The sequence below is a fragment of the Canis lupus genome, chromosome 6, assembly GCF_048164855.1.
Source record: "Canis lupus baileyi chromosome 6, mCanLup2.hap1, whole genome shotgun sequence".
In the NCBI taxonomy this organism is placed as follows: domain Eukaryota; kingdom Metazoa; phylum Chordata; class Mammalia; order Carnivora; family Canidae; genus Canis; species Canis lupus.
The window spans coordinates 58769502-58785971 of NC_132843.1; the positions used below are offsets into that span (position 1 = coordinate 58769502).

A 16470-nucleotide genomic window follows, 5' to 3' on the forward strand; every position below is an offset into this window, starting at 1 on the left:
AGGACCTTGAATATCCCCTGAAAAGATCTCAGGGCCCCTTGGGATCCATGGGCCATACTTGAGGACTTCTATTCTAGACTGAGTCTTCCACTCAGAGCAAAACAGAACCTGAGCATTCTCTGGTGGCTTCCATGGAAAATCTTTCAGTCCCTGCCTGGGCAAGATAGAACTGTATTGTTTTTTTAAGATTTTATTTATTTATTCATGAGAGACACAGAGAGACAGAGGCAGAGACACAGGCAGAGGGAGAAGCAGGCTCCATGCAGGGAGCCCGACATGGGACTTGATCCCAGGTCTCCAGGATCAGGCCCTGGGTTGAAGGCGGCACTAAACCGCTGAGCCACCAGGGCTGCCCCATAGAATTGTATTTAATACTTGACTGTTCACCCAGAGGAAACATGGTTCCCGGATTCTGGAAAGAGGAGAAGACCATGGGAGAGAACACAACCTGTCCTTTTAGGATCATGCTCACCTTGCTCCAAAGCACAAAACTTTATGCTGACTTTAAAGCTCTTCAGGGAAGAAGATGCACCAATAGCCCTGAATAATCAGTTCTATAGACATGAGATTCACCTGAATGTTCCTTTCAACACTTGTCCTGCAGCCACTTCCTTGGAATGGTTGTTGTAACCAAAGAACATCTCTCCAAAGAGGGTCTGGTTCATGGGAACCTCCCTGCTTTCCCCACAGTCTCCTCCCTCTGGGCAGGTCTCCGTGATGAGTTGGCAAGAACGACCATCCACACCAAGCTTGTAATCCTCGATGCACCTAACATGGTAGGAAACGCAATATAAAATTTGTTCCATCAATGAGCTATGCAGTCAATTCAACCTAACAGATCGGGAAGAAACACCTTTGGGAGAGGGTTGGGTGGCAAAGATGATGAGTATTCCAATTTGATTGTGTCCCCTTTATAACTCAGTTTCTTAAACCTACAAGCCTCCTTCCATTATGTGATCATACAGAACCTCTCGCCTTTCCTTTCCAGATAAGTGCTTACAGAGCTTTAGAGTACTTCCTCCTTTAAGTGGATCCTCTCCTAGATAGGTCAGGGTTAGAGTCACTGGAGGTAAACTTGTAAGTGAGTTACCACATTTAAATCTGAGGTATTCTAGAACCTTTCTCCAGGACCATCTAAGTGGCCAGACCCTGCATTTGTTTGGAGGGTAATTAGGCAGCAAAAAAAAATGACACTGTGCTTAAGAAATTAATAACCTTATAATCTGGTCCTGTGACAAGTCAACTAAGAAATTAGAGAGATTGATCATCTTCTGACTGTGTTCTGTTTGAATGTATCCAAACACAGGATCATCCATATTAACTCCCCCTCCATTCAGAGTAGCCCTCCTGAACTAAACAGATGCTAGGGCACGCTGTGTGAACACCTCCTTGGTGTCCCTCCCCATTAAACATGTACAGTTACTCTAATGGAAGAGCAATACTGATGTTGGTAAACATGGCTCAATGACCCATAAGTCGTTAATTGGACCTTATTTGTAGTTATACTGAAAAGAATATAATTTGTTAGTTCAAGAACTACTTTGATAAACCTGTCATTTAAAAAGCATATTAATTTAATGTGGGTCTCTCCTTAGAATATACTAGATTTAGAATTTATAGATGCTCATGACATTAAAACACATCATTTATTACTATCTATGGTAATTGTTGTAACGAGATAAAGACCTCTCTTCCATATGGAGGAACAAATAATCATAGTGTTAAGTGGTGAAAAGCAGTGATGTTGCCCTTTACTGGGCAAATTCAGGTCAGCTGATTAAACTCTCTAAGTTTCAGCTTCCACATCTGTAAAAGGTGGAGGAAAAGCTGCTTTTCAGGGTTGTTGAGAAGATCAAGTGAAACAACGAACTTAAAGAACTAACAACGTCCCCAGCAAACAGCAAATATGCATCAAATCCTCCTATCGCTGTTACCAGCAGAGGGACCACTGAGGTCCACATTACCGCATCTGTTACTGTAGTCCCCGTTTACCATTTACATGTTTGTGTTAACAGGTGTGACTATAGCTCTTCAATTATAAGTGCATGCTGTTTAGTCTTTATGTAAAAACGTGAAGTCAAGGAACTTTTTTGGCAGGCTCCCTACAGTGGCTTGGAAAGTCACTCCAAGCTGAGTGGCTGGAGAGTCTACAGCTTCCCCTTCCAGACTGACCTACCTCCGCCATGCGTGTGTCCCACTCTGAACTCCTCTGAGGGCAGAGGCCAGTCTCCCCTCCTGCTGCCTCTCCTGTATCTAACACCTAACAAGATTCTCTGCACAAACCAGATGCTCCAGTGTATATTAAATAATTTATGGATTTATCTCTACTACTTGAAGTGGGTCAACCACAACAATAACATTATAGAGACATTAAAATTTAGATCAAGCTTCCATTTATGGGATGGGATTTACAAGAAGCTGAAGGTAAAAACTTTCAGTTGAAAGGAAATGAAATATAATAAAATAACATCCCCATTCCATCCAATAGTCTTGTCATGATTATTCAGTAGGCACAGACTTCTGGTGACAGAGCTAAAATAGCATAGCTATTTTATATATTCTATATAATTATTATAAACATTGGTTTTAATTGCAAGCCTCTTAGAGCATGAGATCCTTGAGAGCAAGAACTATACGTCATTCATTCATCTGTGCTACCTAGTGACTAACATGGTGTGTGGCATGAAGTGTGCACCCTCCTGATAGGCAGGAAGATAGAGGGTGGTGGGGGGCGACCAGGGAAGGAGTGGGGAGACAGGGAGAGACAGGAAGAAGGACAGACAAGCAAACTATGAAGGTATAAGAATGGGTCAAACTGTACTTTATAAATATAACATGAAACGGCCTTTAAATATAAGTCAGTGGTGTACATTTAAATTTTGAGGAAACCACAGAAGTTTTAAAACACCAGAGAGGGCCTGAATTCTAATCTTAATCTTTCCACTTACCAAGTCCCACTCGTGAGGGAGCCACTCAACCTCACGGCGGAGGAACTGCACTGAAGAATGATCACGTCTCGGGGAGGGTGGCTACACAAAATGGTGGGACTTCAGGGGCAGAATTGTTAGGTTTTCCACTCCTCCAAAGATTGCCCCCTCCCCTTCTTGGATAATTAATTAGTTTTACACAATCGTTCCCAACCTTTGGACCATGGAATCCTTTTGTCACAAAACACATTAACACAGTTCCACAGAACACAGACTGGAAAATTCTAGTATGTAGGCAGTGACTGTGCTCAGGGGCCTCCCCCACGGGGATGGGATCCCTGAAGGTCCTCCCAACTCTGATGATAAAAGTGCTGCTCTTCCAGTCCTGCAGGCTCTTTCCTCAGAGCCCAAGGGCTAGCCTAGGGTGATGGTTCTTTTAGATTTACTTTCCTGGTTTTAACACTGAGTGTCCAGCAAGCCAGCAAGCTGGCTGGCCTTTCCGGCAGCTCAACTCACCCGCAGAACATGAGGATGTTGTACAAGGTTGGGTCATCCGGGAAGGGTGCCATCTGCTGGAGGCACAGCTGCTCGCAGCCGCCATTGAAGCCATCTGAGCAGTCCACCCCAATGTGGCGGTCATAGCAGCCAGAGCTGTCCTTCATGGGGCTCAGTCCCGACGGGCACTGGAACAATCAAAAAGCATCCACACAGGGAGGTGAATCAGGAGACCGGGTTCTCAGGGAACCGGAGTGTAACCACTGATGCCTATTTTTAGCACTCAGCCTTGAAACCATTAACATTGGCAAGTAGTGCACGAATTTCTCACTATGCTGGACTCCCTTTAAAAGCAAGTGGCCTTTTTGACATCTTGGTTCTTCGCTCTGGGTACAGATCACAGGCATTTGCATTAAAGTCAATTCCTCCAAACAGGCTGGAAGGGAATGTCATATGACGGAGGGAGGTGTGCCAGCCTCCCAGTTGGGTAGAAGCTGTGGGCCAGAATTGACCAGCATTAACAGAGGCTTCTTTGGGCTAGAGGAAGGGGGTGCTACTGTTTGTGTTTAGTATGAAAAGTTTTTTGTTTTGTTTTGTTTTGTTTACATGCAAACATGTTGCCAATGTTGGTACCAGATAGCCAACAGTGTTGGAGAGAATGGACAGAGCCAGGGCTTCCTGCTGGAAGCAAGAAGTAGGCTTTCTCTGTGACCTTGTGGGGGGGGTTGCTTGTTCTCTTGGTAGAAGTGGCCATTATCATGACCTCCCTGCCTCAAGGACGCTGCGCAGAAGATGCAAGACAAGGGCATCTGCTACATGAGCATCCATGGGTGCTGTACTTGGGTTTGGGCTTATCCCAGTGTCCTTGACACTCTTATTGTGAAACAATTAGCTTCTCTGAGCTGCTATGTCTTCGGTAAACTCCCCAGGAGTGCCAGCAAATTAGTTCAGGAAGAGATGTCAGCCAGAATCTGGGGAAGTCCAAGGGGCTTGGTGAGCAGCGGGAGTGCTCCTGTAGTGCCCACTGTGCACCAGGCTGGGTCTAACTCATTGTCTTACTCATTCAGCCCTTGAGACATCCCCTTGAGGTATGTAGTATGATCAGCCCCATTTGGCATGTAAAGAAACCATGGGCACAGAAAACTTAACTTTCTGAAAGTCCCACTGCTGATCACAACAGGAATATACCTGAAACTTGGCAGGCTGGCTATGAGGCCCATGACTCAGCTGGCCCATCATTAGCTCACACCACCATCAGTCTCACACACAACACTCACTGTTAACTGAACACTTACTTACTAGGAGCTTTAGGCTGACACTCTGAGTATTTCATCTCACAGCACCCTATATTAGCCTCATTTAATAAATGGGGAAACCATCAACATCGCTGATTAATGCAGGATTTCACTGCATGGGAGTCCACCGAAAGGGTCAATGAATATTTTTTGACTTCCTGGTTCTCCTGTCTGTTCAGTAGATCCTGCGCATTTGGACTACAGCTGATCCTTTCACATAGGCTGGAAGAGGTCTAATAACTTGCCCAGGGTCAAGCAGCTAGTATGGGGCAGAGCTGGGGGTCTGTCTGGATCTGACCTGCTTCTAATGACTGTGCTATAAACATACTGTCAGCTAACACACTCCTCCAAAACCCAAACCCAAAACAAAACAAAACAACACAACTTTCAAAAGTTGGTGGAACAGTGATCCCCTCACCCCCCACACACTCCTGGCCCTGCTGCTTGGCTGCTTCTTTCTCTTGACTGCCAAGCACTTTTGCCTAGTAGCCTAGAGCCACCGCAGGTGTGTTCCAGAAAACCCACCCCCATCCCAAGATCACAGCAGGATATGCATTGTTTGCTGACACTAATTCTGCAATTTCCCAAACAAACGGCCCCTCTGCGGGCCTGTCAGCCTCCCAGGCTGGTCCACCCCCGTCCTCCTCATGAAGCAGCTGGAGTGCTGGAAGGTGAGGGCTTTAAAAGTCGCTTCCAAGGGCTGCCCCATGCGGTGCAAACCCAGATGTTCCAGAGGATGGTAAACAAGCAAATGAGCCAGCTGAGGAAAGCACCCCATGTTTTGTTAGCACCCCCATCTAGCCCCTTCCTTGGCTGTCCAGCTGTTAGGCCAGATGTGCCACCAGAAGGAAGCTGGCTTCACTACTGTGAGGTTGCCTAGGCACGGATGTAGAAGTTTGATTGGAATTAAATGGGCTGCACTGGTTGCCATAAGTTTTTTTTTTTTTTTTTTCTTTTCACTTCCTTAAAGCTTGAGAAAAGCCATCAAAGTAGAGACCAAGGCGGTCCTCCCACTTCCTGTGGTTTCAACCCTTGCATCAGTTAGCTCGCCAGCCAGGACTCCCAACTTCCCAACCACCTGCTTTTTTTCACAGTGCTCCAGCAAGCATGATTTCTGACAAAGACTTCACCAAATGAAACCCAAGCAGGCTTTGTTCCAGAATTCCAAAGCTTGGCATAGCCGCATCTTGCCTGGCCCTGATATCTAGATGCCCAATGCGATGCCAAATTGGACCACCTGATATTTACACTCTCTCAGGAGATTTGGAGAGAAGATAGTTAGTTGCCTTGCCCAAGATGCATTTTTGTTGTTGTTCCTACAAGCAAAGCTAGAACAATAATAGCAGCTGTCGGGAATTAAGCAATTCTATGTGCAGGATAATCTATAGGTATTATCTTCAATTGCCACAACACAGACTTTTTTCACCTCATTTTACAGAGGAGTAAATTTACCTTAAGTAGTACGTTGGTTTAAGGTCACAGAGGTGGAAAATGACAAAATCAGATTTTGGACCTAGATTTATTTGATCCCAAAGTTCACGTCTGTCTCTTTTACTTTGCTGTGCAGCATCTCAGGTATGAGAAGATGTGGATTCATTAGAATCCCTACAGAAATAGAGTCAATTTGATACACCAACAAGTAAAGCAATCCTGTAGATCTTTTGTTTGCTGGTTTGATTGTTTTGAGCAACTCCCAGAGTATGTCCTGGGATCAATTATGGATCTGTAGGTTTAGTCTAAAATTCTCTGTTTCTCTTTCTTTCTTTCTGTGTCTCACTCCCCCTTATCTTTCACACACACACACAAGAGGTGCATATATTTATAAGGCAAAAACACTCAAAATGTCCAGAGCGATGACCCTGAAGGCAAGACAAGATCCTCAATCACTGAAAAAAGAGGCAATTATCTTCACTGCACTGTAACTTACTTGGTCTGCAGTTCAGAGAAAAATATTTTTGAAAGATTTCCAGGAAAAAAAAAAAGGCTGAAACTGAAAATAGAGTTTTCTTCATAACCCTGACTGAACCAGAACACTCCTTCTCCAAAGAGTCTGATCAATCAAATTTCCCACGTATAAGTTTGTCTTCGTTTTCGCCTACATGGTCCTTTTATGGTTGTATTCACATTCTGGACTCCTCAAAATCTGAATCTAAATACAAAGAAATACAGGTTCCAAACCATGCCTTCTTCTTAAAAGTATTTGCAGCCAGAGCCCAGTTGTCAGGAGAAAAATCCTGCCTCCAGGAAGAACTGGTCTTTTCTCTTTGCAAATGTTGGCCATTCTTGTCTTCTGACTTGTGGACAATTTCTGTGCTTCTTCCTTAAGAGAGAACTGTTTGCTCAGGATTGAGCCCCAAGGTCATACATTAACCCCTTTGCATAGGTTACTTTTCGTAGTCCCAGAGACTTTATAAACTATGGGCTTAAAAAGAAACTTCGATTTATTATAGCAACAACCCTCCCCCATTGAGAAGGTCTAATAAATGAGCTCATATTTTTGTGCCCCCTAAAATATACAAGGTTAGTCATCTTTCATGAGATGCTCATGGCTTCTTGACTTATTACTGGTCTAAGGCATTGTGTGCTAATGAGATTAAAATGATTTCCCCCCATTCAACTCCTCTTCTTTACTGTCTCTCCTCTCTTTTGCTTCCAATGATTTTTGGTTGATTGGTTACATAGGAGTCTAGTCAAATCTCACTAAGCCTGAGACACACACCCTTCAGTTCCAGATTATGGGGCGGACATTCTGTTGGCAGATGAATAGGAGTGATGGACACTTGAGCATGTTTCGGGTCCCAGGAAGAAAAGGAGCACTTTCCGGCAGCTGAGCCTACCTTTGCCTTACCTGGATGATTCAGAAGATATTCAACCAGAGTGCTTACTCAAAACAAGCTCCCTTTTACTACATGGTGATCTCCCTTTCATAATAATGATTTCCCTGACTTTTTGATGGGCTCTGACATGCAAGCTCAAGCCACACAGGACTTCTCCCAAGGGGAAAGTTTGATGGAATTAAATTTATGTTCCAGCTTCCTGTCCCTATTTTTCTGAAAGCCTCTGAAGCATACGCTTCTGCTTACTGTCCTACAGAGAGAAAGAGATATGGTCATCTGTAATGGTCTCCACATGTCTGCGCTCCAGTAGAGGTGAAATGACACATTTTGTGGGAAACCATTGTGGACAGCGTGTGGACAGAAGGGCGGCACGGTCACTGGGTAATTCAAAGCTCATTAGAGCATACTGCTCTGGTGGGGAAGGTCATGTGTTCATTACACGAGAACGTGGGAAAGCCAACCCCTTACCTTCCAAGGCCACAATCTGCTCACCTAAGCACATGCAGATAGCACACAAAGCAAAGGCATCTTTTGGCCACTTTCAGGATGAGTGTGAAGATGAAGAAGGAGCAGTAGAGCACGGGGTTTCCATTATTTTATAGAATTGGAAATAATTTTCAGACTTTCCAAGTTTTAACTTAAACCTCAATAACAGGCTTGATGAGAATGAGGATGCTCTCATTCAAGCTGGGAGTGGGAACCGACTTTCTGCCTATCGAGTCTGCCCTGATCCCACAGCCTTCTCCCACTCGTGGCCCCCAAGATGTCAGCAGTATGACCTCCCAAGCCTGTGAACAGATCACCTTACGTGACAGAAGGGGTTTTGCAGGTCAAGTTGAGATGGGGAGATTATCCTGGATTATCCAGGTGGACCCAACGTAATCATAAGAATCCTTAAAAGTGGATGAGGGAGGAAGATCAGAGAGCATGTGCTACAGAAGAATGGCCAGAAAAATTCAATGTGGCTGGCTTTAAAGATGCAAGAAGGGGCCCGTGAGCCAAAATCCAAGGGCAGACTCTAGAAGCTAGAAAAGACAAGGCAATGGATTCTCCCCTGGAGCCTCCAGAATGGAATACAGCCCTGCCAATACTTGATTTTAGCCTGGTGAGCTCCATGTTGGATTCTCACCGACAGAGCAGTAAGATAATAAATGAGTATTGTTTTAAGCCACTAAACTTGTGGTCATTTGTTACAGCAGCAATAGGACATGAATACAGAACTTTGCAGGACCTCTGGAACTTCACAGGACACAGACTCACTGCTTATTGTGCTTCCCAGGGAGGGACTACTGCTCCCACCTTGGCACAGTAAGGACAATGGGTAGAAGTAAGACCCAAGCTCTCAGAAGTGAGTGGCTGACCTCGGCTCTGGGAACCCTCCCGAAGGTTCAGCAATTCCTGCCTTGGGAGACTGGTCTGGTTTGGAACAGAGTGATTATGGCTTCTACAGGTCTGTGTCTTTCACGGGCATTTGTTTCCTGTCCTCAGAGACAACATAAACAATAGAGCAATTAGCTGGGTAGCAATTAACCCTGTGGGAGTCCATGCATAACTGAGAAACATGTCCTGCCTTCCTAGAAAGAATGAAGATTGAGCGGCCATTGCACACCAGCCCCACCTGTCTGGCTGGTGTCCAATCAGGTAAATACACGGGTGCCTCCTCTTGTCCCACATCTAGCAGGTTCCTTTAAGGGCCAGTGTATTTTGAGTTCCTCATCTCTTTCTCTTTTCATTAAACATGCCTTTCCTGAGAAGGCTTCACCCAGAGAACTGAACGTCAGGGTTACATAGACAATAGCTCAATTCTCCCAAACTGCAGTTTGGTGCCAGGTTCTCTGTGCCCAGTCTACCTCTAGATGACTCTGGTTGGTTCTGGGACTGTACTGATGTCCAGCTCAGCTCAGGGTAAAGTCCCTGATCTACTTCTCAGTATGATCCCAAGAGTCATGATACGGTTTTCAGCTCTCACTCCAACAGTCCTCCTGTCTCAGGGATCATGTGTTCTATGGCCAAGGAAGAACAGTCTATTGAATGGCCTGCCAGTCAGTCAGCTGGCCTGTCCTCCCCCCAGCAGCCACTGTGGACCAGTGACTTCAAAGTGTTATGCTAATCCCAAGCCCTGGTATAACTGGGTGACTTTCTGCAGTGGCTCTGATTCTAAAACGCAGAGGCCTTATTGCAAATGCATATTCATTGGAACTATTCCTGCTAGCTCTGTCTCACGGATTACAGTGTTAAAAGTACAAAAATATACCAGCAAGGCTACATGCCAAGTAAAAGGGGTGAGGATCACCAACAGAAGGCACTTGACAGGCAACCCTTCGGGGCTCATGAAAGGGGCAGAGAGGTGGGAGGAGGTGGAGACCATATCATGTGCATGTGTATGAAGGTGTGAGCACACTCAAATTCATCCGGGACTGGCTGGGATAGGGGTGGGGTGAAGACAGGGATCCATGCATGTGCACACATAGTGTTTCAGTATTCAGAATGTCCCAAGAGTATAGTGAGGACTGAAATGTTGAAATCTGAATGAAGAAATGCAGGTTGAATAGAAGGGGAAAATGCATCTCAGCCGGGAGCTCCATTAGACAGTGAAATTGTCTCTTGAGGGACCCAGTTGGGAAGCTCCTTGCTTAAGACATCTGAAAGTGGACCAGCCAAAGGGAGGGGAGTGCTGTGGGACCTCACCTTACCTACTGGCTGCTTCTGGAAGACAGAACCTGGACCTCACCTTACCTATTGGCTGCTTCTGGAAGACAGAGCCTACAGAACATTTTTCTTTGTCCTTTCCTGATGCTCCTCTGTTCTGCTTCCTTTCCTTTGATGGACTGGCCAGGTCCCCACCTACCTGCTCCTCCTCTCTCTTCTATTCTTTTCTTTACTTTCTTTCCCTCAGATGAATCAGGCTCCCTCCAGCTGCTGTCTAATCTATGAAACTCTGGGGAGGCCTCAGGGCTGAGAGAGTCCCACCCTGGATCCCAGACACACACCCATCTTTGATGGAGCACAGCTCGGGGAACCGAGCAGGTGCTCAGAGACCAGGAAGGGGATGCATGAGAGACGGACTGACCTCCTCCTAGCTTGCCCTGCTCCAGGTCCCCTTACTGGAGCACTGTCAGACTGGGAAGCAGAATGAGGCACCGTGTTCTCCCTAAGCTGGGGGCTCCTGGCCTTGCCCCAGAAACACTGCAGAACTACGTGTCTCGATGAACCAGCTCTCCCTCTCGTTTAGGCCCACTTGATGTCTGGCTTCACTGCCTTCCTTCTTTGTCCTCTCCTCTCTGTGAGGATTGCACCATTCTGCCCTTAAAAGAAAGGAGGGCTGGCAGTACACAACAGTGTTGATGGCCACAAACACGCCAATACAGAGGCACTGGCAGCTGAGGGCTTCATCTGCTCCTGCCTCCCTTTACCTGCATGGTTGAACCACTCCTCATCCCAGTGCAGGAGCGATCTTAGCACACTCTCAACCAAATGGCCTCTCTAGGTTCTAGCATCACATATTATACACATGGCCAAAGTACCCATAGATGATGACAAAGTAGAAAACTACCTGTGGTGGCGGAGTAGGAGTTCATTGTCATGGTCTCAAAGGGGATGTATTTTTACTTTTGTCTACCATTCCTGGCATGAATTGCTTCTTTCATCATTTAGGTTTCTCCTAAAATCTCCTCTTAATGTCATCTGACCCAAGACAAGAGTAGAGTTTCCTATGACAGTCAACGTAGTCGAATTCTTATCAGAGTTGATATCATACTAACAAGCAGCTAATTCTCAAACTGTTTGGGGGTATCCCTCACCAATTAGATTGTAAGACTGGAAACAAAGGATCCTGCTATGTAATTCATGACATTTCCCTTGGATAGTGATAGTACACATAGTAGGTGCTCCATGAATATTTTGTGATTAGCTGACTGGTGATTAGCTTCACATCTCTGTCAAGAGAAAATTCACAATTTATTTTTTATTATTTATTTATTTTATTTTAAAAGATTTATTCATTTATTTGAGGGAGAGAGAGTGAGTGAGCAAGCACAAGCAGGGCGTAGAGGCAGAGATGGGGGAGAAGCAGACTCCTTGCTGAGTGTGAAGCCTGACTCGGGGCTCCATCCCAGGACCCTGGGATCATGACTTGAACGGAAGGCAGACACTTAACCAACTGAATCACACAGGTGCCCTTTATTTTTAATTTTTTTAAGAGAGGGAGGTGGGGGGAGGGGCAGAAGAGAGAGAATCTGTGTTTTGTTTTTTTTTAAGATTTTATTTATTTATTTGAGAGAGAGATAGAGAGAGAGTGAGAGAACACAAGCAGTGAGAAGCGTAGAGGTAGAGGGAGAAGCGGATTCCCCGCTGAACAGGGATCCCATGTAGGGCTCCATCCCAGGATGCCAGGATCATGACCTGAGTTGAAGGCAGATGCTTAACAGACTGAGCCACCCAGGTGCCCCAAGGGAGAGAGAGAGAATCTTAAGCAGATTCCACGCCTAGCACAGGGCCCGGCCCTGGGTTCAATCTCACAACACTGAGACCATGCACGACCTAAGCTGAAAACAAAAGTCGGTGGCTTAACTGACTGAGCCAACCAGGCGCCCTTGAGAAAATTCATAATTTAGATTAGACAGTAGTGACAACCAGGGAGGGGTCATTTTTTGATCTTCTCTCTCGTTTTTGTTTTTTTTTTTTTTAATATTTTATTTCTAAGTAATCTCAACACCCAGTGTGTGAGGCTCGAACTCACAACCCAGAGATTAAGAGTCTCACGCTCCACTGACTGAGCCAGCCAGGCGCCTTCTCTCTTATTCACGGAGTATTTCCATCTGTGCATTTGCATTATGTCTAACCCCGTGCCCCCCTCCAGTGCCCCCACCATCACCCACCCCACCTGATGGGACCGACCGACCTACCACGCAACCAGTGGAGTCGAGCTTGCGGTCTGAGATGCAGCGGAAGTTCTTGCTGCAGCCCCCGTTGTCCCTGCTGCAGTCGCGCACCGGCCCGAAGGAGTCCAGCAGAACCTCCAGGCTGTCAAAGGAGGACGAGGTCATCAACTCCTCTCTGTGGGGAGACACGGGGGGACGGGCGAGGAGTCAAGGGGACTCTGGGTGCCGCCGGGAGCATCACAGCCCCAGTGCCTACCTAGCCAGCCGCGGCGCGCCTCTCGCTCCCGCTCACCAAAAGTAAAGGTCGCCCGCACTCGGAGCCTTGGACTAACAAATTATGGACACTCTCTAGATCTGGGAAGGGAGCCAAGGCTGCAATGCCTGGTCAAAGAAGGAGGTCTAAGTTGGGCAAGGAAATGAACATTTTATTGCTGTCAGTCCTTAGGGGATGTGGGAAGTGCTTACAAACTCTGATTTTATGGCCGCTCCCAGAGCATGAGCCTTGGGGTGTGGACACTGACCCACGTAGACGGGATCCTGGCACGGCCGCCTGCCAGCCTCGCCTCCCGGCTGCTCGGGCCTCCGTCGTGGCCTCCCGGCCTGGGCCCAGGCTCACCTGACCTCCACGGCGTCCTCCATCACGGTCATGTCCGTCTTGCACTTGGCTGAAGGGTTAATGGCCAGTTCGGCTGGTGGGATCACGAAGCTCTTGCTGAGGGGCAGCCACATGCCCTCCCCAAGGGTGTAGGTGAATCTGCGGGGACACCCAACAGCACGTGGTCACGGCTGGAGGAACCGCCACCCCGGCTGCAGGGCCCGGCCTCCCGTCAGGGGCTTGCTCCCCAGCCCTCCCGCCTCTTCAGGAAAGGGAGCTGCCTGCCACGCTGCGGACAAGATGAGGAGTCCGAGGGAGGCAGAGAGGCCCACTCCTGCGCACACGTCCAGCCGGCAGGGACAACTGATGATGGCACCCACTCAGCAGCTGTTGCAAGTGGTTTTTATCAAGCCCTCAGAAATCGAATTCCAGTTTCCTTCAGATGTGAAGCTGGGCTTCCTCTATCCAAAGTCAGATATAATTGGAAGCACTTTAATTGAAGAGACAGGCTGGCCTCCCACCATCCCCATCCCTCGGATCGCACGCTCACAGTGGTAGCGATGGCTTCTCTCTGTGCCCGGGGAAACGCTACCAAGGGAAAGGAAGGGAGAAGCTCCCCCTTTTCCGTTGTTGTGCGATGCACACACAAAGGACCAAAGCCAGGAGCCCCAGGGAGAAGAGAAGAGGATGAACAGAAACAAGCCTGGATATATTCTCCGCACTCCTACCTACACCCTCAGCTAATGGCAGTAACCCTCTGGAGACAGAGGAGATTGTGGGGTTTTTTTTTTTTTGTGTTGTTGTTATTATTATTCTTATAACTGGGGCTAAAAGGAATAAAAGAATCAATCAGCATTTCAAGGGAGAGCTTAAGGAAACCATGAAAGATTATTTGTTTATTTATTCATTCATTTTATTTCAAAGGCATTCAAATACTCTGTGTTCACAGTCAAAAATAGTCTATGGGATAAAAGCCAGTGTGGGTGGGATATCACAAGGCTGTGGCAGTCTGGCGGCCCCTTCCAACTTAATGTGGAGGGAGGAACAATTGAAGAATGCATACGATTAAAAAGAACCCAGCCCTGGCTTGATCTGCATGCCGGTCACAGAGCACCACTTTAGAATCCTGCTCCTACCTCTCCCTTAACCCACGCACTCCCTTCTCCACTCCCTGGGGTTGTCTGAGAGGCTGGGAAACCAGACGGATTGGTGCGCAATGTTTTAGGAGAAACGTAGCCCTCTGAAATGCTGGCCACAGAGAATACCCACTGACCGAGGCTCATGCGATTTTTCACCCACTCCCAGAATGACAGCCCTCGGAGCTAGAACAGCTGGAAGGAGAGAAGGCCAGTGCCCGGGCGAGAGGCAAAACCGCTGAGCAAGTGGGACGCAGCCAGGATTTGGGAGATTGTCCTCTCTTTCCCAACCTCACTCTGACCTGCTGGGCAATCTCTGCATTAAGCAGCACTGAGGTAGCAGAGATGCTTCTTGCTCTGAATGAGGCACTCCACTCTTCCCACTCCTGGGGACAGAAAGCCATCGTTGGGGCTGGGTCTGTGCCAGGGTGCAGGGAAGGGTCTACACCAGGTGAGGGAGGCCCGTTTGTAGGGGACAGAAGAGGACACCTGCCACTTCATTCTTCTGTGAGGCAGCTGTAAAATTGAAGGCATGCCAGCCCCTTCACACACACACACACACACACACACACACACACACACACACCCTCACCTGGCAAGATTAAGGAGCCAATTCAGGGCAAGGGATTGCCCCAAAGAGCCTGGAATTTGGAACTGAGGGATGAAGTGAGTCGAAGGCAACAGCATGCAAGCAGTTATGCTGATGCTGCATGTCAGCATGGACATTCTTGAGGGCAACGTTATAACAGGCAGGCCGGGCTGAGAGCACCACGAGTATTATAAATAATCTGTTATTTCAGAGAGCACATACACAAGTTTGGATGGTACCGGGGAGGAAGCAGTGTATTTGTTTATTTGGACATAGAGGTGAATTTTTGTTTTCTATTTTGGTTATAAAATTATAAGTTTGCACTGAGGCAGAGCAACAAATCTGGGACCTGTAGCTTATAATTTATGAAACAGATTTTAGGAAACAGTTGGCAGTTCCAGCATATTTCTGACGGTTAATTTTCCTTTTGGAAGAGGGTTCTGTGTCCCTCCATTTCAGTTCTCCCTTCCTCCGCAGGCAGCAACAGTTCGAGGGGAGGAGGAAGCCACACTTTTCTGCAACTAAAACTCGACAGTGCCTTAGACCCACAGAACGAAGTCGATATCTCCAAAGATGTCATTCTCACCCACTTCTTGAGCTTCTCCTTTCAGCAAACCCTGCCTCACACTTCCGGCTTCTATGGGGCAACCAATTGTAGTTCCTAAAGTCACCTTAATTTTCTCACCTTTTTGCCTTTGCTCTTAAATCTTTTCTAAATTTGCTTCCCTTTCTTCTTTGCTGGATTCCAGTCATTTTAAGACTGTTAAAATTCCCACCCCTTCCAGAAAGTCCTCCAGGATCTTGAGACTCAAACTCAGGCTGAGCAGGGGACGCTCCTCTGTGTACATACATGGTCCCTGGCTGCCCCAGAGATGCTGAATTTGCCCCGTCTTTTCCTGTGTTTGTCACCACTCAGGAGAATGTGCTCTATTGGATGGCAGAGGATCTTTGCCATCTTTGTTTCTCCCAATCTAACACAAAATTTTGGCCCAAAGGGGGGGGGGTCACTCCATAAATATTTGTTGATTGATCAATAAGGAGATTTAGTTATGTTCTCTGGTTTGCATAGGCTACAGGGTATTTAATCTCCACTTTCAACTTTAAAAGTAGAAGAGATGGTGAAAATTATCCTTCATTTAGAGCAGGATATGTGTTAATCTCTGGGTTTGAATGGATCTAATGGTCAAGATGATTCTGGGTTTCACGTTGTGAGGAACTTCTAAAGTGCATAGTAGTTTCTGAGACACAACACTGTACACCACATTAACAAGAAAAAAACAGTGTAATCTTCAATCCCTGGTAGGAACAAGGTGAAACCCTGCAGAGGAAGCAGCCAGGTGTGGCTGAGACTAACCTCACTTGAGAACTCTCAATGTGGCAGGGGCTTTGTAGAGCTGCTCCATTTATCCTCACCAGTGAGGTTGGTCTCTTGGCTCCATTTTACTGATTTGTCAACTAAGATTGGGAGGAGTTAAACAACCACTCCAAGGTCACCTTCTCCATAAGTGGGAAAGGTGGGGGTTGGTGTGATACTCAGTATGGCTCACAGCAGCTTTCCAGCCCATACTGGCTCCTGCCTATGAAATTCTAAAGTTTTCTTTTCTCTGCAAAATTTACTGAGTAACTCCAAAAACCAAATATAGAACAAACTGTCAGAGAAAAAAGCTGTGTCCTGAAATCTCATCTGTCCCTCATTCATACAGATTTGGCAGGGAT

The 16470-nt window shown here is 46.8% G+C and overlaps 1 protein-coding gene across 5 annotated transcripts in view; it reads right to left on the reverse strand.

Moving 5' to 3' along the window:
* The window catches only part of ASTN1 (astrotactin 1), a 299188-nt gene that overhangs the window by 81458 nt on the left and 201260 nt on the right, over positions 1-16470 (reverse strand). For 4 of the 5 annotated variants that reach the window (XM_072830737.1, XM_072830738.1, XM_072830740.1 and 1 more), the window contains exons 10-13: positions 13051-13188; positions 12459-12609; positions 3444-3610; positions 574-768 (exon numbers count right to left, since the gene is read on the reverse strand). In XM_072830737.1, the coding sequence (XP_072686838.1) occupies positions 574-768; positions 3444-3610; positions 12459-12609; positions 13051-13188 (651 nt within the window). The remainder of the gene's footprint in view (positions 1-573; positions 769-3443; positions 3611-12458; positions 12610-13050; positions 13189-16470) is intronic. The other variant, XM_072830739.1, reaches the window with a different exon arrangement.